Here is a 20,012-nt window from a genome sequence, read left to right on the forward strand (position 1 = left end):
GAGGCGCGCTCAGACTGCGGGCCATGACGTCGATGCGATTGGCCAAGCAGGCTGTCATTCACGTGTGGCGCGCTTTGCCGCGGTACGTGGAACTTTGGCTTTATGAAACGAGAACTTGAAAGAGTGGCGGTGTCGCGTCAGACGAGGAGATGATGAATGCAAACATCGAAGCCCCGCTTAGGCGGCCCACTCTGACATGAAAGCGAGCACACTGCAGACAAGGGGCGGACCCGTTCGCAAGACGTCACAACGCCACGCGTCGCATTCTGCCTGTTGATTGGTCAAAGTCTGCGCCAATAACAACCTTTGACGCTCCCAATTGGCCCAGTCTAAATGATCACCGCCCACATGCGTTTTATATAAACTTTATCGCGGGTCGGCCATCTTCCTCGGATCCTTGTCAATCGCCCTGCCGCTCGCCGGAATTCTTCTTGCTTTCCTTCTGAAGCTCAAGCAGCAGACATGTCCAGACCACGCGTCTTCTTCGACATCACCGCCAGCGGCAAGTCGATGGGCCGCATCGTGATGGAGGTAAAGTAGCACTGCGAGGCGGAGGTAACATTAGCATGAGCGCTCTTTGTGTCGTGACTGACGGCCGAGGCTGTGCGCGCCGAGCTAGCCTACGGGCAGCGTGCGCTCTTCGCCGGCTCGTCCCGGTCGGCTCGGCTCGGCTCGGTTCGCCTTCGGCGGCACGAGGCCCGCTTGTCTGCCGCGGGACGTTGGCTCCGTTTGGATAACAAATGGAGCCGGATGCTAGCTCCGACGCCGCCTGCTTTATGGGCTAATGCTAACTTAGCATAGCACGACGTGCTCAGCTAATGCTAGCCGGCAGTTAGCATGGCGCCGCCTTTGTTCCGACGGGAAATGTTGTTTGTTGATGAAAGCCGCCCATTAGGGACGCTTTTCCCCCGGGCTGGTCGTTCGCCAGCTGACGTGACGTTTGCCGCCGCAGTGTCGAATGAGCTGCGCAGCACATCTGGAAACTTCCATGGGGGGGCGGGGGTCCGCTTATCGAGTTACGTAAAGTGGTAGCCTCCAGTCGGCTAACCTGCTAAGTCGGAGCCATTTTGTCTTGTGGGCGTGGCCTTTGCCGCAAAGCGGATGCACGTGCAAGCTAGTTTGAGTGGCATGGCTGCACTTAGTGTGCTTTTCTTCTTGTATGGAGTACCCGGTTCATGTTTCTCAACTTGTGCTCAGCTGCGTGACGACGTGGTTCCAAAAACTGCTGAGAACTTCCGGGCGCTGTGCACCGGCGAGAAAGGTTTCGGCTACAAGGGCAGCACCTTCCACCGCATCATCCCTCAGTTCATGTGCCAGGTGAGTCGCCATGGAGACTGGGGGCAGGGGGAGGGGGGCTCTGCCGCCAGGCTAACCGGGCGTAACGGTGCGTCCACCAGGGCGGCGACTTCACCAACCACAACGGAACCGGAGGCAAGTCCATCTATGGCAACAAGTTTGCCGACGAGAACTTCAGCCTGACCCACACGGGCCCCGGCATCCTGTCCATGGCCAACGCCGGCCCCAACACCAACGGCTCGCAGTTCTTCATCTGCACCGCCAAAACGCAATGGTGAGCACGCGCCCCCGGGTCATGCGACAGTGCGGACAAGCGTGACGCTGGTGGCTCTTCCCGCAGGCTGGACGGGAAGCACGTGGTGTTCGGCAGCGTGGTGGAGGGTCTGGATGTGGTCACCGCCATGGAGAAGCTTGGCAGCCAATCGGGCAAAACCTCCCAGAAGGTCGCCATCGCCGACTGCGGCCAGCTCTGAGCCGCCCCCCCGGCGCCGCCCCGTCATTCAACATTCCTACTGATGGAACCCCCCCCCCCCTGATTTCTGTTTTTTTACGTTTCCAAACTTGTTGCTGCATTTGTGACTTTGCTGTGAAAGTTTCTTTTGCATTAACTTGGACGTCTGACGGTTTTCTTTACACCTGAAAGAATAAAACATTCAAACATTGCCTTGACAACTCGCGCTTGCTAGCTCTTTTGGACTACAAGTCGCACTTGCTAGCTGTTTTGGACTACAACTCGCACTTGCTAGCTTTTCCAGGCCAGAGTTCACTCCAGCATGCAAACAGACTAACAGTTGGCTGCAGCCGGCACTTTGAAGCTTTTATTGTGAAAGATCAACAGGGCCCAGGAGGAACCTGATCACGTGACCGACTACACCGGGTCAGCATCCGGTCTCGGCCGTCCTCCGGGTCTTCCCTCGACCTGGTCCTCGGCGGGGGACGCAGAGGCCCTGACCCTTGACCCTGACACCCTCACGGAGTGAGGGGGCGGAGCACGCCAGACCGGCGCCGCAGTCGCAGCGTCCCAACTTCCTCCTGAGCTTGGAGCCTCGCAGCAGGCAGACGTCGCCCTCGGCCGGGACGCGCTGGCACCGCCTCCCCGTCAGGTAGCGGGCACAGCACAAGCCCGCCTGGCAGTCCGAGGACCGCACGCAGGCGGACGTCTCTGGAAGGGCGGGAGTGCATCATGGGCGGTCCAATCAGCTGACCTGCGCCTCTCAACTCACCTTTGCTCTTGATGGGCGTCACCGCGTCCTCAGGGTCGCCATCCGCGTGATACGACGTCCTTTGGGCGTGGTTGCCGCAACCCCTCTGACACACACAGCAGCCAATCAGCATCACTTCCGGTCCGAACAGGGCAAAGTGGGCGGAGTCTCACCAACAGCGCAGGACTCTGAGCGTCCCCTTTGGACCACCTGATGGCGTTGGAGTCCAGCGCCAGGACGCCACCGAGACACGTGCACAGCAGCACACGCCACAGCCACGGGCACGTTGACGCCATCTTCATCCAACGTGGAGAAATATTCCCAGAGAAATCCCAGAAGGACCCCAGACCCGCAAAGACCCGATCTGCTGGAGACCCCGCGGAGCGCTCGTTTTATACACGCTGACGGCCCTGTGATCCTCCCTCTGCGCCTCAAGTCTTGTCTGGGGCTTTCAAGTGAGACCACATCACAGGCACTTCCTGGCGGCTAAACACACCTGGAGACACGTGCACGCTCCCCGCGTGCGCTGGAACGTCTGGGCACGCCCTCAACACGCATTGGGACGTTGTCCTCCGTGGACTTCCGGACCAGCCAGGCGCCAGGGTGCTCTCATCCCGGAAGACACCCCGACCTCCTCTCCTTGTGTCGGTGTTGCTAGCAGCATTTCCGGCTGACTGGCGGCGTGGGCGTGGCCTCCAGTGCGGTTAGCGTGTGACGTGTTGTTTTCGTCAGCTTTCAATTTGAGACTGAAGACGGACCACAAACACGCGTACACGATGCCGTGGGTGTGGGTGTGTAAGGGTGTGTAATTACCAGGAAACATTCCTTTGAAACGCAAACATAAATGCTGCGTGTGGTGGAGGTGGGAGACAGGATGTTGTTTGTGTGTGTTCAAAAGGAAACGTCAGTCAAAATCTTTTTCTACCGAAAGTTCGGTCCTGCTGGTCCTCAACCCCCCCCCCCCGGTCCACATCAGAAGGCCTGGTGGTCTGTGATCAAGTTGCAACAAGTCCCTTCTCAACTTTAAAGGGAGTGTAGGAACCTTTGAGATAAAGACGTGTTGTTTCCGGTCGGCCATATTTGACAGACGTACGGTTCTGAAGGCGAAAGCGTCTGCTGTCTGGCTACTTTCATCGGGTAAACTATTGTCTTTCTTGGTCGTATTTCTTATCTACACATGTCTTTAAAACCTTTATGGGTTAGTAATCGCTGCCGATTAATCGAATAAAAGAATAATGTAATCGTTGTTTGGGTTCGATTCTCTCTGAAGCTGTGATCGTGGCTCCAGTGTAGCAAATGTCGTGTGAAGAGAGTAAAAAGGCTGTTTTGTAAGGCTAAACTACGCATGCGCACAGACGCAAAACAGTTGTCTCTGTTGGACATGTACAATAAAGTTTTGAGAGCTGAGCAGATATGTCCGTCATTCATCCTGCTGAATACGAAAACGCCGCAGCAAATATTGGCGTTTGTATGAAAACATCTGCAATATTTGTTGTATTTAGTATTGTAGTACCGCAGGAACGATAAGTTTATGTATTGTAGTACCGCAGGAATGATAAAAGTTCGTATTGTTGTACCGCAGCAGCGATAAACGACGCCATGTTTGTGCTTGTTGACATTTAAAGCTGCTGTTGGCCACCAGAGGGCGCCGTTTCACAAATAATGGAATTGGGAATGGGGCGTAGACAAAGGTTCCATTCTTTCCTTTGAGCTGGGAATATTCGGCTCCACGTGGACGCCAGTTGATTGAGCTTCCTGTCTTCCAGCCGCCGATGGATCTTTGGTCCTTACTCGATGACCTTCATGTGGGAGAGAAGCCCCCGCACCCCGCCCCTCTGCCGCCAGTCACATCGCTGCTGCCGCGTCTTCAGGGGCGCCTGACTGATGGAGGCTCTGACCCGAGCGCCCTGATTGGACACGTGGCGCGACTCTTCCAAGAGGCCGATGCTCGTTGGCTGTTCAGCCCGGCGGAAGAAGGGTGGGCGGAGCTCGAGGCGGCCTACGCGTCTGTAGTCCGCGCTCTGATTGGCTGCGCCGCTCTGCCGCCGAGTGACGAGGATCGCGGCCCGCCGCCACCCGATGACTATCGCCACGTTCCCGCCGTCGCCACCCAGGTGTGCTCCGCCCTCCAAGCGCTGCTGGGACGCCTGGAGGAGGCCGAGGGCGGAGCCAGAGGTCTGCTGCTGGCCGTGGCGCCGCACGTGTGCGTCTTTGCTGTCACACACTTCCAGGTGAGCGCGTGGACCATTCGGCCGCCATCTTAGGAGGAGGCCGCCATCTTGCGTGTGTGTGTGTCGTGCAGGAGCAGGCGTGGAGCAGCTCCTCCTCCAGACTGGCGGCACAGAGCCTGCAGGGGGCGTTGCTGAGAGCGGGAAGCTGGACAAGCTCCGCCCACCTCCTGATGGGCGAGGCGGGCCTTGGGAAGGAAGGGGAGGGGCATACAGGTGGCATCCTGGGAGGAGTCCTGGATGACCTGCAACCTCAACTGACCAGGTAAGTGCACTGCAGTAAGTACACTCGCTGGTCTTCCCGACTGTATCCAAGTGCACTTGATGTGTTTGAGGGATTCGTGGCGGCGTGGCGGCGAAGCGGCCAAGTTGGTGTTCGCCTGGACGCTCCTCCAGGTGACCTTTAACCCCACCCCACGCCCTCGCCGGCGGTGTGACATCACGGCTCACCCGATGCCCTGGCGTTGTGGTTTTGGCAGGTGACGCGCCCCGCCCTCGCCCCGCAGCTGCCCCGCCTCCTCCCCCCCGCCCTCCTCCTCAGCGACCACCACGCCGTGGAGAACTGCATGCTGGGAGTCGCGTGTCTGCACCACATCGTCCTCCACACGGTCGCTCTCTCTCTCTTTCTCACACACACACACACACACACACACACACACACGCTGACTGTGTGTGTGTGTGTGTGTGTGTGTGTGTGTGTGTGTAGCCTGCATGTGAGCTGCGTCAGTACAACAGAGGTCAGGTGGTCTACCAGACGTTACTCAAACATCTCTACTCCTCCCAGGCTCCTCTCCTCCAGGTGACACACACACACACACACACACACACACACACACACACCATGCAGGGGTCCGTGCTGACTGTGTGTGTGTGTGTGTGTGTGTGTGTGTAGCGGGTTCTGGCCTGTCTGTTGGACCTGCTGTTGGTTTTAGAGAAGCCCCCCTCCTCTGTCAGCCCCCCCCGCAGGAAGCCCTGTCGCCATGACGACGTGCTGCGCCTGCTCCTCACCCACATGGAGGCGGAGCATAAAGTGTTGCTGCGGCGCGTCTACGCCTCCGCGCTTCCTGCTTACCTGGACAGGTAGGTGTGTGTGTGTGTGTGTGTGTGTGTGTCCTCCCAGGCCTCAGCGTGTGTGTGTGTGTGTGTGTGTGTGTGTGTGTGCAGGGTGGGCGTGGCCGTGTGTCGGCACCTGCGGCGGCTGGAGCGTGTTGTCGTGGGATACTTGGAGGTCAGCGACCCGCCTGAGGAGACCAGCCGCCTGAAGGTCCTGGAGGCGCTGCAGACCGCCATGGCGGCCGCGTGGCCACGGTACGTGCACGAACACACGTGCACAAACACGTGCACACGCGGCGGTAACGTGATGCTGGTGAAACACAGGTTTGCGTGTCGTGTGGACGTGTTGCTGCCGTGTTTGCTGCGCCTCCTGGCCGACATGTCATGTGACCCGCCCCCCCCAGAGGCGGTGAGGCATCAGCTGACCACTCGGGCGTCTCGCTGTGTCACGTTGCTCCACGCCATCGCACACCGAGACCTTCAGGTGCGTGCCAGTGTGTGTGTGTGTGTGTGTGTGCGTATCTGATGCTAACATTGCTACCTACGACAGGTTGACAGCGGATGGGAGGGGCTTGGCGGCCTAGCAACAGTAACCATGACGACAGAGAGCTGACACACCAGCCGTGTTTTTAATGTTTCCCAGCGTCCTCTGGGGCGCACGTAGCTCCGCCCTCTTCCTGGCCAGCTCAGCGTCAGTGTTTTCAAGCTGGCGTGGGATCCGTCTTCGTTTGGCGCCCGCGGCCTGGAGGGCGTGGCGCTCTGCACGGAGCTGCTGGCCGACTCCTGTCAGCTCTACGCACACGCTCAGTATGATTGGCTGATGATGTCATAATAAACACCCACCTCACCTGCTTTGATGAAGAGTTCCTCCTCCTCTTCCTCCACGGCAGCCATTGAAGTAACAGTGTAGTGTTACAATACACAACTGATGAGACACACTATATGACACGCTACGTGACAGGACACTACATGACACGCTATGAGACACACTATATGACACGCTACAAGACATGCTACATGACATACTACATGACATGCTACGAGACAGGACGGTACGTGACAGGACACTACATGACACGCTATGAGACACGCTACATGACAGGATGCTACATGACATACTACATGACACGCTACGAGACACTATATGACACACTATGTGACAGGACACTACACGACACGCTATGAGACACTATATGACACGCTACAAGACGTGCTACATGATACTACATGACACATGACACGCTACGAGACAGGATGGTACATGACATGCTACATGACACGCTATGTGACACATGACACGCTACATGGCACTCTACATGACGCTATGAGACTGGACGGTACATGACATGCTACATGACACGCTACAAGACAGGACGGTACATGACATGCTACATGACACACTATATAGGACGCTACGTGACATGCTACATGACACACTATATAGGACGCTACGTGACATGCTACATGACATGCTATATAGGACGCTACGTGACATGCTACATGACACACTATATAGGACGCTACGTGACATGCTACATGACATGCTATATAGGACGCTACGTGACATGCTACATGACACACTATATAGGACGCTACGTGACATGCTACATGACACACCCTTGCTATGCTTCATTCCAAAGTACCTAAGACGACACGCATGAAGGACGTGTAACCTTCCACGCTCCACGTAGATCCCGTACACGATGTCGTGATGATGCTTTATTAGGATCATACGTGTTTAATGACATCACGACCGTAGCGTGTAACGTAGACGTCCATCACTGTGCAGGGCAGCTGAAGAGCTGCAGGTCCAGCGCGTACTCGTCCAGCTGGGCCAGGTAGTCCGAGCAGGCGGTGGAGGAGCACCGGGAGGGCCACAGGTCCACCGTGGCGTCCGAGTCCAGTGGCAGACGGTACCTGAGGGTCACAACGTGAACGGGTGAGCGGCGTCCCCGGTCGGAGAAGGTCAGGAGGGGCGGGGTCGTCGCTCACTTGGCGCCGTGGCTCAGCTTGACCTCTGACCCGCCGGATCCCATCACCAGGTACTGTTTGAGGTTCTGGACGTCCACCGAGTTGCAGGTGACCTTCTTAATCAGCTCCACCTCCGTGCCCGAACTCACCGCCTCCAAGGCTGACCACGCCCACAAGGCAGCAAGGTGAGCAATATGGCCGCCCCACATTGAGCAGTCTTGCCTTACCTTTGTCCGTGTTCTTCAGGACCCCGACTACGGTGGCTTTGAAGGTCACAAAGTCTCCTTCTGCTTCCTGAGACGTGACGGCCACCTTGAACGCTGCACACAGCACAAGGTCACGACCCCGCCCTCAGACCGCGGCGGCGAGGGACGCTCACCGTATCCGATGTGGCCCCGGCACGTTTCCTGCTGGCGTTTGGCAGCCGTCAAGGTCGGGTCAAAGGTCGATCTGTAGGCCGCGCACGCAGCTGCACAACATGTGACACGGTCAGCAAACGGGGAAGGACTGGTAGCCAATCAGGTGCGGGGGCGGAGTCACCTGTCATGCACTGGCACTGGTCCGCCACACAGAGGCGCTGGACCTTCTGCTCCTCGTAGGAAAACTGTTTGCTGCACAAGCTTCCTGTCACATGACCACAACATGGAAAGACAGGAAGTGGACATTACCCGCTTACCCGGGGTCGGGTCACGGGGGCAGCGGTCTCGGACTCAAACGGTTTCAGCTGTGAGACATAATCCCGTCCTTTGCCCCAAACCCCGAACACCTCAGCAGGAGGCATCCGGACATGAACATGCTAGAACATGCTACAACAGGCTAGAACATGCTATGCTAGAACATGCTAGACCAGGCTAGAACATGCTAGACCAGGCTAGAACATGCTAGAACATGCTAGAACATGCTATGCTAGAACATGGTAGAACAAGCTAGAACATGCTATGCTAGAACATGGTAGAACATGCTAGACCGGGCTAGAACATGCTAGAACAGGGTAGAACATGGTAGAACATGCTAGACCAGGCTAGAACATGCTAGAACATGCTATGCTAGAACATGCTATGCTAGAACATGGTAGAACAGGCTAGAACATGCTATGCTAGAACATGGTAGAACAAGGTAGAACATGCTAGACCAGGGTAGAACATGCTAGAACAGGGTAGAACATGCTATGCTAGAACATGGTAGAACATGGTAGAACATGCTATGCTAGAACATTCTAGGCCAGGCTTGAACATACTAGAACATGCTATGCTAGAACATGATGGAACATGGTAGAACAGACTAGAACATGCTAGAACATGCTAGAACATGTTAGAACATGCTAGAACATGCTATGCTAGAACATGGTAGAACAGGCTAGAACATGCTATGCTAGAACATGGTAGAACATGCTAGACCGGGCTAGAACATGCTAGAACAGGGTAGAACATGGTAGAACATGCTAGACCAGGCTAGAACATGCTAGAACATGCTATGCTAGAACATGCTATGCTAGAACATGGTAGAACAGGCTAGAACATGCTATGCTAGAACATGGTAGAACAGGCTAGAACATGCTAGAACATGCTATGCTAGAACATGATGGAACATGGTAGAACAGACTAGAACATGCTAGAACATGCTAGAACATGTTAGAACATGCTAGAACATGCTAGAACATGCTAGAACACGGCGTCCCATGAGTGCAAATCTTGATGTGACCCGCCAGCGGTACTCACCTTTGTCCTGGGGCTCAAACACAGTCAGCAGGGACCTGCTGGCCCCGTCCACTTTGAACCCCGTCCGGATGCGAAAGCCGACACACAAGAAGATGTCGGAGGGCACCTGGAGAGCAGACAGGAAACGGTCATAAGCAGCACCGGGGGCGGGGCTGAAGGGGGGCGGGGCCGAGCGTACTCACAGAGTCCATCTGAATGACCACCGTGTCGCCCTGAAGCTCGTAGTGCGAGATGATTGGCTCCTCGGCGTCCCTGAACTGCACAGCGACATGGTGTCACAGCACAGCGGCGTGGATGGGCGGCTTCAGGTGGTCTCACCTGTCGCAGGTCGTCTAGATGCGCCTCCACGCCTGTCGGCAGCTGGATCTTCATCACGGTCATGGTGGACTCGGTGACCACCTCGTTAGGAGGAGGCTTGTACCTTCAGGACCGTGGCTTGTTAGCATGTAAGCTAGTTAGCATGTAGGCTAGTTAGCACGTAGACTAAGGTGCTGTATGTTGGTCTTACTTGGCACAGGCAGACAGGTGCGGCGCACGCATGCCGGCACCTGGGAGGAGGAGACGTCAGGACTACAGGGAGGCGGACTGAACAGGACGGCGTGGGGGACTTACGGTCTGAGGCGGCGGCGGCGGCGGCAGCGACCATCTCGATGCTGATGTCGAAGTTACAGTTACCAGGGGGCGGAGTCGTCTGGTAGTAGACCGCCTTCATCTGCACTTAAAACTTGACTTCACCTGACTTGCGATGCCACATATTGATTCCCCTAAGCCACACCCACCTGGACATTGGACACGCCCCTCCCGTATCCCGTGGACACGGTGATGACGTCGTCCTGCAGCACCTGGAGACCCAAGAACAGCTGAATGTCCTCAATCTCCACAAGACAAAAACCGCCCCCGCCCCCCTCACACGGCGCCCCTCCCCTCACCTGTATGGGCGTGGCCACAGGTCGGCTCTGGCTGAGCTGCACACGAGCGAGATCTCCTTTGCGTCCGTAGCGGACATTGATGTCCTGGTTGAGGACGGCTCGAGGGACCACCCGACTGTACTCTGTTAGGGCCTCCAGGGTGAGGATGGTGTCCTGGTGGGACACGCAGGGACAGGAAGTAGCTGCGTTGTGAGACCATGTCGGGACCAGGGGGTCCCAAATCTTGAGGGGCGTCCAACAGAGACCCGGTTCAGGAAGCGGAACGTCATGACACGTACCTGGACCGAGTAAAACCCTTGTCCATGGTGCTGGTCCTGGGTCAGCCAGGACATGATGGGGTTGGCGTACTGGATCCTCCCCTGGAACAGGAAGCAGTTTGCGTGTCAGCAATGGTCGCCATGGAAACTCGGGGTCTAACGGTACCTTTTGGTACGACACGTTCGCTTTGGCACGGAGTCGAACCTCCGAACGGCGATGATGGCGTACCGTTACACGCTAAAGACTACGAGACAACCAATGAGCTAGCGGCACCTTCAGCAGCATGGTCAGCAGGACGTACGCCGTCGTCTCCACCGTCAGGCCGCTGGATTGGTCGGGTCGCAGCTCATCGGATGCCGTGTTCGATTCCTGCCAGTACCTGAGCACCGCGGGGTGTCCTGCATCACAAACACAGGCCTGAGCGCACGTGAACACACTACGTAGTGCACGTGAACACACTCGGTAGTGCACGTGTCCACACTCGGTAGTGCACGTGTGTTGACGTGCACACACCTTTCTGTCGAGCGAAGGTCTCCAAGCTGTGGATGAGTGTGATGCTGGTGGGCGCGCTGGGGTCGTGCAGGGTGAGGGCGTAGGTGGCGAGGGCGCGCACGTGCACGCTCTTCAGGTGGAGGGCATGCTGGGAAATGTAGTCGGCGGCGGACCTCTTGCTGTCATCGTGGAACTAAACATGGCGGCAGTGAGAGGGAAGCAGAGATTGTTTCTTAGGTGAAGAAGACAGAGCGCTCACTCGCAGCTGCAGGACCGGTTGGCGGATGCTGGTCGCCCGATGCAACGCGATGAGGACGAAGGACGTGAGGTACACCGAGCGCTCACGAGGCTCCGCCCCCTCAGCCTGCAGCCAATCACAAAGGAGCACATGTTAAGCGTCAGGGGCGTTCCCGCTCAGACGGGACAAAACCAGACCACCATGAATCTGTTGGGTCTGAAGGAGGACTTGTCGGAGAAAGACCCGTCCTGGTTCTGAGCGTTGTGGATCAGCCACCAGACGGACTGGGACAGAGCTTGGTGGTCTACGGTCATTACGGGGTCCACGGAGGCCAGAGTGCGAACCGCCGCCGCTGTCAGCCTGACAGGTGACACGACGACTTGGTCACGTGACTAACATGTGAGGGGGGCGGGGCGGGGGGGGGGTGCTGACCAGGTGCTAGCTTCTCTGTTGGTCCACATGCTGTAGCTGGAGTCCCCACGTCTGAAAGAACTGATGCTGACCAGTCCTGCACACAAACATGCTGGTTTAGCCCCGCCCACCTTCAGGTTACATCATACCAACCTTCTCCTCACCTTCTCGGATCTTCTGTCTGAGGTCGTCTGAGTTCTTGTGGATGTTCCCTCCAAGGACGTCCCACTTCCTGGTGGTCTCCAAGTACTGGTACACGTGTGCCAGAGGAAGGATTCTGCCAAGCTCCGCCTCCAGGGACCCGCCAGGCAGGTTGACGAGCTGCCGCAGGCCGTCGGGGTCCAGGACCACCGAGAGGAGGTCTCCCAGGATTTCCCCTGGGACCAGCACAGGGGGGTCGGGTCATTCAGGTCTCGTGGTGTCCTTGCCAAAGCAACGAGAAGAAGTAGAAGTTCATCTCACCGTTGATGGTCACCATTCTCTCCACTGCCGTGTTGGGGACCATGTTAGCGGGCGGCTGGTTCTTCAGCACCACGGTGGTCTTCTCAGAACCTGACATGACACCATGGGGTCAGCAGATGGTCCAGCTGGTCAGACCAGCACGCTCGCCCTACCGTAAAGTCCCTGGGGGTCCAAGATCCCTCCGGAATACATCTCCATCCTCACGCCCTCGGGCTGCAAAGGAGCCAATCATCTACCGAGATCATCTCCACCCTTGGAGCTCCCCAACATGGCACCTACCACCACCCTGAGCCGCTTCTCCACGATGTCTCCTTTCCCTTGGCGGGTCTTCAGCGTGAAGGTCAGGGTGTGTTCTCCTGCCTTCAGGCCCATCAGCGTGAAGGCCACCTTGGCCACGCCCCTTGCTGGCAGTGGGCTCCAGATGCAGGAGGTGGAACGGAACCCCGCCCCCGCGGCGGCCGGCTGTGATTGGAGGATGCAGATCTCCGGCCCTGCCGTCAGCGTGATGCAGTACTGGGAAGACCAGGAGGACCTGAGCAGAAGAAGAAGATATCCTGATGGAACATGCAACCCTACCGTGACGTCGTCCTCCTGCTGGTTGTACACGGAACCGCTCAGCTGCACCTGCTCTCCTCGCACCACCTGGTAAGGTAGCGGCACGTCCACGCTGAGCGGCAGTCTGACCGACACCTGGACCGGCTTGGATACGCAGATACCTGCAGGAGCACACCTGAGGATCAACGTTGGCAGAGAAGGACAAAAGGAGGAAGAAGGATGGACGCGAGGACCCTGGAAGATGAGGAGGGTGAAGAAGGGGACCATCTCACCGTTCCTGAACATTCCGATGGCCTTCAGCTCCCATGTGGTCAGAGAGTCGGGAAGTGTCCTGGTGAGGGACTGCTGACCTCCTCTGGAAACATCATGTAGAAATGTTCCTTCATGTTCCTACATGTTCCTTCAATGTTCCTACATGTTCATTCAATGTTCCTACATGTTCCTTCATGTTCCTTCAATGTTCCTACATGTTCCTTCAATGTTCCTACATGTTCCTTCAATGTTCCTACATGTTCCTTCATGTTCCTTCAATGTTCCTACATGTTCCTTCAATGTTCCTACATGTTCCTTCAATGTTCCTACATGTTCCTTCAATGTTCCTACATGTTCCTTCATGTTCCTTCAATGTTCCTACATGTTCCTTCAATGTTCCTACATGTTCCTTCAATGTTCCTTCATGTTCCTTCATGTTCCTTCATGTTCCTTCAATGTTCCTACATGTTCCTTCATGTTCCTTCAATGTTCCTACATGTTCCTTCAGTGTTCCTACATGTACCTTCAATGTTCCTTCATGTTCCTTCAATGTTCCTACATGTTCCTTCAGTGTTCCTACATGTACCTTCAATGTTCCTTCATGTCGCTTCATGTTCCTTCAATGTTCCTACATGTTCCTTCAATGTTCCTACATGTTCCTTCAATGTTCCTACATGTTCCTTCATGTTCCTTCAATGTTCCTTCATGTTCCTTCATGTTCCTTCAATGTTCCTACATGTTCCTTCAGTGTTCCTACATGTACCTTCAATGTTCCTTCATGTCGCTTCATGTTCCTTCAATGTTCCTACATGTTCCTTCAATGTTCCTACATGTTCCTTCAATGTTCCTACATGTTCCTTCATGTTCCTTCAATGTTCCTTCATGTTCCTTCAATGTTCCTACATGTTCCTTCAATGTTCCTACATGTTCCTTCAATGTTCCTTCATGTTCCTTCATGTTCCTTCAATGTTCCTACATGTTCCTTCATGTTCCTTCAATGTTCCTACATGTTCCTTCATGTTCCTTCATGTTCCTTCATGTTACTTCAATGTTCCTACATGTTCCTTCAATGTTCCTACATGTTCCTTCATGTTCCTTCAATGTTCCTACATGTTCCTTCATGTTCCTTCAATGTTCCTACATGTTCCTTCATGTTCCTTCATGTTCCTTCATGTTACTTCAATGTTCCTTCATGTTCCTTCATGTTCCTTCAATGTTCCTACATGTTCCTTCATGTTCCTTCAATGTTCCTACATGTTCCTTCAATGTTCCTACATGTTCCTTCATGTTCCTTCATGTTCCTTCATGTTACTTCAATGTTCCTACATGTTCCTTCAATGTTCCTACATGTTCCTTCATGTTACTTCAATGTTCCTACATGTTCCTTCAATGTTCCTACATGTTCCTTCATGTTCCTTCAATGTTCCTACATGTTCCTTCATGTTCCTACATGTTCCTTCAATGTTCCTACATGTTCCTTCATGTTCCTTCAATGTTCCTACATGTTCCTTCATATTCCTACATGTTCCTTCAATGTTCCTACATGTTCCTTCAATGTTCCTACATGTTCCTACATGTTCCTTCAATGTTCCTACATGTTCCTTCAATGTTCCTTCATGTTCCTACATGTTCCTTCAATGTTCCTACCTCAGCAAATAGAGGTGGACCTCACCTGGTGGGATGGACCTCCCACAGCCAGCTCTCAGGAAAGAAACTCCTGACCAGAGACGGCGCCGCGTCAAAGTCGGCCCCCATGTCTGCACACACAAACATCTCAAATGTCCACACTGAGCCTGTCAGATGAAACCTCCAGGTTCTTACTGACTGTGGCGGCTGAGCTTCTGGTCCTGGTCCAGGGCCTCCTGGATGTATTCACAGCAGACGGTGAAGATGTGGCGACACTGAGGATGATGCTGCGTTTTTCTGAACATCTGCTCGGCAAAATGGCGGCAGGTGACGCTTCTGGGGACGTACTTCATGCCGTGCTCACAGCACTTCCTCAGGGGTCCGAACGTGGCGGCTGCGCACAAGCCGGGTTCACACGTGTCTATGAGGACCTGGTCTACACGTGGACCTGGTCTACACACGTGGACCTGGTCTACACCTAGACCATTGATGGAGGGGTCTCACCTTTGGCTTCCTTCATCTCTTTCGTTAGCGCCCTCGTGGGACGCACAGCCGCCGTGCACTTTGGACCTGTGGCACACACACGCATGATTGGCCCCGCCTCCTCCCATCAACCAATGAGGCGAGGGATGACTAACTGCTGGTTGATGGGCGGGCGTTGGCGTTGGTGATGAAAGTGAGGCCGGCCAATCGGAAGACGTCGGCCGCGTCTCTGCCCCCGCCCCCTCCGCAGCCGAGGTCGCTTTGCTCGATGTGACGCAGCACCTGTAGGCCCGCCCACGTCCGCTTAGCGTGACATCAACCCGCCATTGTGCAGCTGTCAGGTTACCATGGTTACAGGGTCCTTGTAGTTTGGATACAGGTTGAAGAGGGCGGAGTCTACAGCAGACAGCGCCACTAGGCCCTCCTGATTGGTCCTGATCTGCAGCTGAAGGTGGTCCTTTGGCCTGAAGTCCCGCCCCTCATATGAGATATCTGTCTATTGGCACACGGACACGTCATGTTGATGCTAACACTTCCTGTCTGCCTCTTGCCACGCCCCTTACCACCAGTCCGCCTACACACGGGTCCTGGACTTCCAGCCACACGGAGTCGGCCACCAGTTCAGACGTGGCTTCGCCGTACAGGATGTAGTAGACCAGCAGGCGGATCGACGGGACCATGGCGCCCGTCACCGCGAAGCTGAGCGATTGTTTGTGGTCGCCGCTAGCGACGAACTTCTGCCTGCCGAAATGTTCCACCTTCCCTTTGGACAGCACCTGACACAAACGCACACGCTAAGGACACGGGACACACTTTGGACAGCACCTGATGCACACACACACGCTAAGGACACGGGACACACTTTGGACAGCACCTGACGCACACGCTAAGGACACGGGGACACACTTTGGACAGCACCTGACGCACATGCTAAGGACACGGGGACACACTTTGGACAGCACCTGACGCACACGCTAAGGACACGGGGACACACTTTGGACAGCACCTGACGCACACGCTAAGGACACGGGGACACACTTTGGACAGCACCTGACGCACATGCTAAGGACACGGGGACACACTTTGGACAGCACCTGACGCACACGCTAAGGACACGGGGACACACGGGCACACTCCTTGGCGACGCCCCTTCTCACCAGGAAGCTCAGCACTTTGACCGGCACGTAGGAGGGCGTGGCCGAGTACACCTTGATGTTGGCGTATTGTCCCACCCGCAGGGTGTGGCCCGGCAGCGGGGGGTCAATGTAAAGGTAGCGGCGGTTGGGCGAGTGGTAGGCCGCCGCCTCCAGACTCACACTGGCCTGACTGGCGGCCGGGAGGGCGGAGTCTGCTGTCTCAAACTGCTCCCAGGGGTTGGTAAAGGTCATTAGCGGGCCAATCACAGATTAATCATGAATTAATTCATCATTCACCCTGAAAGAGGCCCTGACACCCTCTGTGGGCGTGTTGCAGACAAAAATGGCGACGCCGTCTGATTGGCTGTTGGCCTCTTCAGGACAGGGTTTCATGCGGAGGTCTTGCGCGGGACCGAAGACCCGTTGCTCTACCAGACGAACCGGCACCTGGTTCACCGGCTGGTCCAGGTGGTCCTTCACCAGCACCTGCACAACCGGGGGGGGGTATCCATCATCTCCAAGCAAGTCTTGCCTGAGGATCGAGGGGTCACCTGGATGTTGTAAGGGAGTCCAGGTTTGATGAAGGGGGGCGTGGAGACCAGACTCAGGCTGTAAGGGGATTTGACAAACTTCACAGCTGAAAACTCCGCCTCCTGGCTGATGCCACCTGTAGAGGAGGGGGGGGGGGTGAGGAGGGATGTGCATGTGCGTGCGTGCGTGCGTGCGTACCCGAGTCCTCCTGCAGCAGGACAGCAACATACAGGAAGTTCCCGATGAGGCCGTGCAGGTCTTTAGGTCCATCATGTTTGGACAGGATCTTCTCCATGTTGACACACACGTCCACGTCGCCTGAGGACAGCAACTAAGACACGCCCACGAGAACGTCAGACCGTGGTTTGAATTGCGAGGATGAAGAAGGGCGATGAAGAGGACCCACTCTCTCCCGGGTCACGGAGTTGGGGATGATGACAGGAAGTTCTCCTTTGCTGACGAAGCCAAAGCGCAGGAAGACCTCGCCATGAGCCACGGGGGCGCCATGAAGGTACCTGAAAGGACGACCAAGACCGTCAGTGATGAAGAGGATGCCTGCCATGAGGAAGGTCGACGTTCCTCACCTGGCGGACACCTTGAAACAGAAGTGCTGGAAGTTTCCAAAGCTGATGAAGCTGACCTGCGGCTGGACCACGACGGTAAAACTGGGAAGGACTAACAGAAGAACGTCCTAAAGCCCATGGAGGCCTCCATCGTAAGTCAAGACCAGGACGTCCTCTCACCGTATTCTCGAATCTCAAAGTCTGTTCTGGCTTTGGTGGTGAAGTCGTCGGAATACGAGGCCTCAATGGACCACGTTCCCAACCTGGAACCAAAGAACAGCATCACAACCTGGACCCCAGTCATCTGGGGTCGGCCCAGGGGGTCCCTACTTGGGCTTGATGGGGATCTTGAAGGGGTTCTGCATGGATGGGATTCCATTGTTGAGGTCCAGCATCTCCACAACATCCACCGTCTGAAGATCTGGGTCCTGGACGAGAACAAGGCTGTGAAGAGTCAAAGTCTTACATGCAGGTCCTGCGGACTGACATGCCCACCTTGAAGGTCAGGAAGACGCTCCGATTGGCCGGATGCAGCTCCTGGTTGAGGGAGAAGGCTTGCACCTTGACTGGACGGAACACGACACACCAGGAAGATGACCTCCATCTGGAACCTTCTGTCAAGTCCTTCTCAGCCTACTCGGGACTCACCGCTCTGCTGGGGGGTGTAGAGAGGTTTGTCCGTCCGGACAAAGAGGAACCCGTTGGAGCGGCTGACAGGAAGTGACAGGTGCTCGTTGATCTGCGCTGATTGGACGTGGAGGACCACTTGAGCCACACTCTTGTCCAGCTGACTGGAGAAGATCTGGACACAGAGGGGCACGATGAAGACCTGCTTCCGGATCTTGGCACCTCCGTGCGTCCACTCACCCGGAGCGAGGCGGCAGCCTGGTGCTGGTTCTCAACGTTGAGGGTCACCACGTCACGGGCCAGAACCACATGGCCTGGAGCCATGGAGGTCTTCAAGAACACGTAGACCCTCACCTCTTCGGAAAAGCCGAACAACTGCAGCAACACCTTCTCCATCGCGTCCACGTGCAGCCGCAAGGGGGCGCTGATCAGGTACCTGAAGGCAACACCTCCATGGTTGGTCCTTGGTCCCGGTCAGCTGACCCCATGACATCATCACGCGACAACTTGGATGTCTTTGACCTGAAGGTTCTGTCTCAGACTGCTACCGCTAGTACTACTGCTACTGCTACTGCTACTGCTACTGCTACTGCTACTGCTACTGCTAGTACTACTGCTACTGCTACTGCTAATGCTAATGCTAATGCTACTGCTACTGCTACCGCTAGTACTACTGCTACTGCTACTGCTACTGCTACTGCTACTGCTACTGCTATCAGTACTAGTTCTTCTATCGCTATTGCTATTACAATCATTACTACTTCTACTGGTCCAGCTAGTACTAGTACTATCACTATTACTACTACTGTTACCTCACTAATACACTATTAGGACATGAGAACCAGAAGACCCAAAGGAACCTTCAGGTTGTCCCCAAGTGTTGGCGTGTTGGTACGTGTAGTGAATGACAGCAGCCCCACGGGGGCAGTGTTGTAGAGCACAGCAACCCCATCTCCAGCCCCCTCCTGGAGATCCGGCACCGAGGTGTTCCCAGGCCCGCCGTGGGACATCATCCCTCCAGCGGGTCCTCGGTCTTGTCTCGGCTGGGCACGCCTGGAGCGGAGCACCTCACCAGGGAGGAATCCGGACTAGATGCCTGAGCCACCTCACCCGGCTCCCCTCCACGTGAGGAGAAGCCCCTCCCGGGTGACCGGGCTCCTCACCCTACCGATCATGATGGGAAGCCTCCTTCAAAGGGACGGCAGCCCTAAGCTCCGGTCTCCACCAACAGGTTTGGAATTTGCCACCAGGACCGCTGCCTACCACTTGTGCTCTCCAGCGCCCTTCTGATGGACCCGAAAAAGGCAGCCATTTAGTGTGTACACACAAGTCCCCCCCCTCTTTCATTGGCCCTGACTACACCCCCCCCCCCCCCCCCCCCCCGGTGGTGTAGAACAAGGTCCTGACCCTATGGAGGAGTTTGGTTCCAGAACCCACATTGTGGTTTGAGGAGAGTCTGGTTATGTCTAGTCGCCATGACTCCACCTCCCACGTGAGCTAAGGCCCCTCCAGACAAGAACCAGATTTGGCAGACGAGTACCAGGTCCCTCAGGCGCCCCCCTGGACTGCTGCACCAAACCCAGGGGCACACCCAGACCTGGACCGCATGGACCATCCCGTTTCATAATAACAATCATAGCAAGTCATGCTAACAGCTAGCAAAGCGCTAGTGGACCTTGCTAGCGTTCAGGAAGACTCACCTCGTGTCCTGAGCGCTGGTCCTCCACCGACACACACACCCCAAATACACCAGCAGCACACACACCCTCATCCTGGACCCGCACACACACACACACACACACAAACACACACTTGTATACACACACGGCGCTCCAAGTCCTGTCGAGTCCCAAGACAAAGCGACTCGTTGATTGACACGCTGGCCCTTTTCAATGTCAACTGTCGAGTCGCTGGGGACTTCCTGCGTGCGTATGTACGTGCGTGCGTACGTGCATGCGTGCCAAAGGTGAGTGTTTTCTGA

General features: G+C 55.7%; 4 protein-coding genes across 4 annotated transcripts; 2 read left to right on the forward strand and 2 right to left on the reverse strand.

The window, feature by feature from the left end:
- The first annotated feature begins 361 nt into the window (after positions 1-361).
- ppiaa (peptidylprolyl isomerase Aa (cyclophilin A)) lies at positions 362-1,968 on the forward strand. The gene is made up of 4 exons (XM_058072141.1): positions 362-531; positions 1,198-1,317; positions 1,398-1,570; positions 1,637-1,968. The coding sequence occupies exons 1-4, from the start codon at positions 463-465 to the stop codon at positions 1,767-1,769; spliced, it is 495 nt and encodes a 164-aa protein (XP_057928124.1). The 5' UTR covers positions 362-462; the 3' UTR covers positions 1,770-1,968.
- LOC131128834 (dickkopf-related protein 1-like) lies at positions 1,656-3,461 on the reverse strand. The gene is made up of 3 exons (XM_058072140.1): positions 2,672-3,461; positions 2,520-2,604; positions 1,656-2,458 (listed from the first exon to the last, which is right to left on the reverse strand). The coding sequence occupies exons 1-3, from the start codon at positions 2,798-2,800 to the stop codon at positions 2,175-2,177; spliced, it is 498 nt and encodes a 165-aa protein (XP_057928123.1). The 5' UTR covers positions 2,801-3,461; the 3' UTR covers positions 1,656-2,174.
- Positions 3,306-6,636, forward strand: tti2 (TELO2 interacting protein 2). Its single transcript, XM_058072139.1, has 10 exons — positions 3,306-3,635; positions 4,265-4,729; positions 4,801-4,991; positions 5,062-5,122; positions 5,206-5,334; positions 5,433-5,525; positions 5,619-5,806; positions 5,891-6,034; positions 6,104-6,263; positions 6,330-6,636. The coding sequence occupies exons 2-10, from the start codon at positions 4,271-4,273 to the stop codon at positions 6,390-6,392; spliced, it is 1,488 nt and encodes a 495-aa protein (XP_057928122.1). The 5' UTR covers positions 3,306-3,635; positions 4,265-4,270; the 3' UTR covers positions 6,393-6,636.
- An 849-nt stretch (positions 6,637-7,485) lies between these two features.
- Positions 7,486-19,955, reverse strand: c5 (complement component 5). The gene is made up of 42 exons (XM_058072122.1): positions 19,732-19,955; positions 18,272-18,467; positions 18,053-18,206; positions 17,900-17,970; positions 17,735-17,832; positions 17,585-17,667; positions 17,426-17,516; positions 17,248-17,356; positions 17,040-17,172; positions 16,862-16,977; positions 16,608-16,796; positions 16,332-16,535; positions 15,738-15,950; positions 15,521-15,670; positions 15,330-15,456; positions 15,196-15,261; positions 14,891-15,085; positions 14,738-14,822; positions 13,086-13,168; positions 12,835-12,974; positions 12,538-12,771; positions 12,411-12,471; positions 12,259-12,348; positions 11,961-12,173; positions 11,818-11,893; positions 11,586-11,745; positions 11,407-11,511; positions 11,169-11,340; positions 10,929-11,053; positions 10,676-10,756; positions 10,398-10,550; positions 10,248-10,310; positions 10,081-10,180; positions 9,977-10,016; positions 9,787-9,889; positions 9,651-9,725; positions 9,469-9,574; positions 8,291-8,374; positions 8,130-8,219; positions 7,978-8,070; positions 7,772-7,910; positions 7,486-7,696 (listed from the first exon to the last, which is right to left on the reverse strand). The coding sequence occupies exons 1-42, from the start codon at positions 19,800-19,802 to the stop codon at positions 7,558-7,560; spliced, it is 5,076 nt and encodes a 1,691-aa protein (XP_057928105.1). The 5' UTR covers positions 19,803-19,955; the 3' UTR covers positions 7,486-7,557.
- Between the last annotated feature and the right edge of the window lie 57 nt (positions 19,956-20,012).

This window comes from Doryrhamphus excisus, chromosome 4 (assembly GCF_030265055.1).
Source record: "Doryrhamphus excisus isolate RoL2022-K1 chromosome 4, RoL_Dexc_1.0, whole genome shotgun sequence".
NCBI classification, from domain to species: domain Eukaryota; kingdom Metazoa; phylum Chordata; class Actinopteri; order Syngnathiformes; family Syngnathidae; genus Doryrhamphus; species Doryrhamphus excisus.

Excerpts from the sequence above, each read along its gene's own strand:
- LOC131128834 (XM_058072140.1), bottom strand. The coding sequence starts at position 2,800 with ATGAAGATGGCGTCAACGTGCCCGTGGCTGTGGCGTGTGCTGCTGTGC. Across the intron at positions 2,605-2,671 it reads CTCAGAGTCCTGCGCTGTTG|AGGGGTTGCGGCAACCACGC; the intron begins GTGAGACTCCGC and ends TGTGTGTGTCAG. Across the intron at positions 2,459-2,519 it reads GACGCCCATCAAGAGCAAAG|AGACGTCCGCCTGCGTGCGG; the intron begins GTGAGTTGAGAG and ends CCGCCCTTCCAG.
- ppiaa (XM_058072141.1), top strand. The coding sequence starts at position 463 with ATGTCCAGACCACGCGTCTTCTTCGACATCACCGCCAGCGGCAAGTCG. Across the intron at positions 532-1,197 it reads TGGGCCGCATCGTGATGGAG|CTGCGTGACGACGTGGTTCC; the intron begins GTAAAGTAGCAC and ends ACTTGTGCTCAG. Across the intron at positions 1,318-1,397 it reads TCCCTCAGTTCATGTGCCAG|GGCGGCGACTTCACCAACCA; the intron begins GTGAGTCGCCAT and ends TGCGTCCACCAG.
- c5 (XM_058072122.1), bottom strand. The coding sequence starts at position 19,802 with ATGAGGGTGTGTGTGCTGCTGGTGTATTTGGGGTGTGTGTGTCGGTGG. Across the intron at positions 18,468-19,731 it reads ACCAGCGCTCAGGACACGAG|GTACCTGATCAGCGCCCCCT; the intron begins GTGAGTCTTCCT and ends TGTTGCCTTCAG. Across the intron at positions 16,536-16,607 it reads GTGTCAGGGCCTCTTTCAGG|TTTGAGACAGCAGACTCCGC; the intron begins GTGAATGATGAA and ends CCCTGGGAGCAG.
- tti2 (XM_058072139.1), top strand. The coding sequence starts at position 4,271 with ATGGATCTTTGGTCCTTACTCGATGACCTTCATGTGGGAGAGAAGCCC. Across the intron at positions 5,526-5,618 it reads CCCAGGCTCCTCTCCTCCAG|CGGGTTCTGGCCTGTCTGTT; the intron begins GTGACACACACA and ends GTGTGTGTGTAG. Across the intron at positions 5,807-5,890 it reads CTTCCTGCTTACCTGGACAG|GGTGGGCGTGGCCGTGTGTC; the intron begins GTAGGTGTGTGT and ends GTGTGTGTGCAG.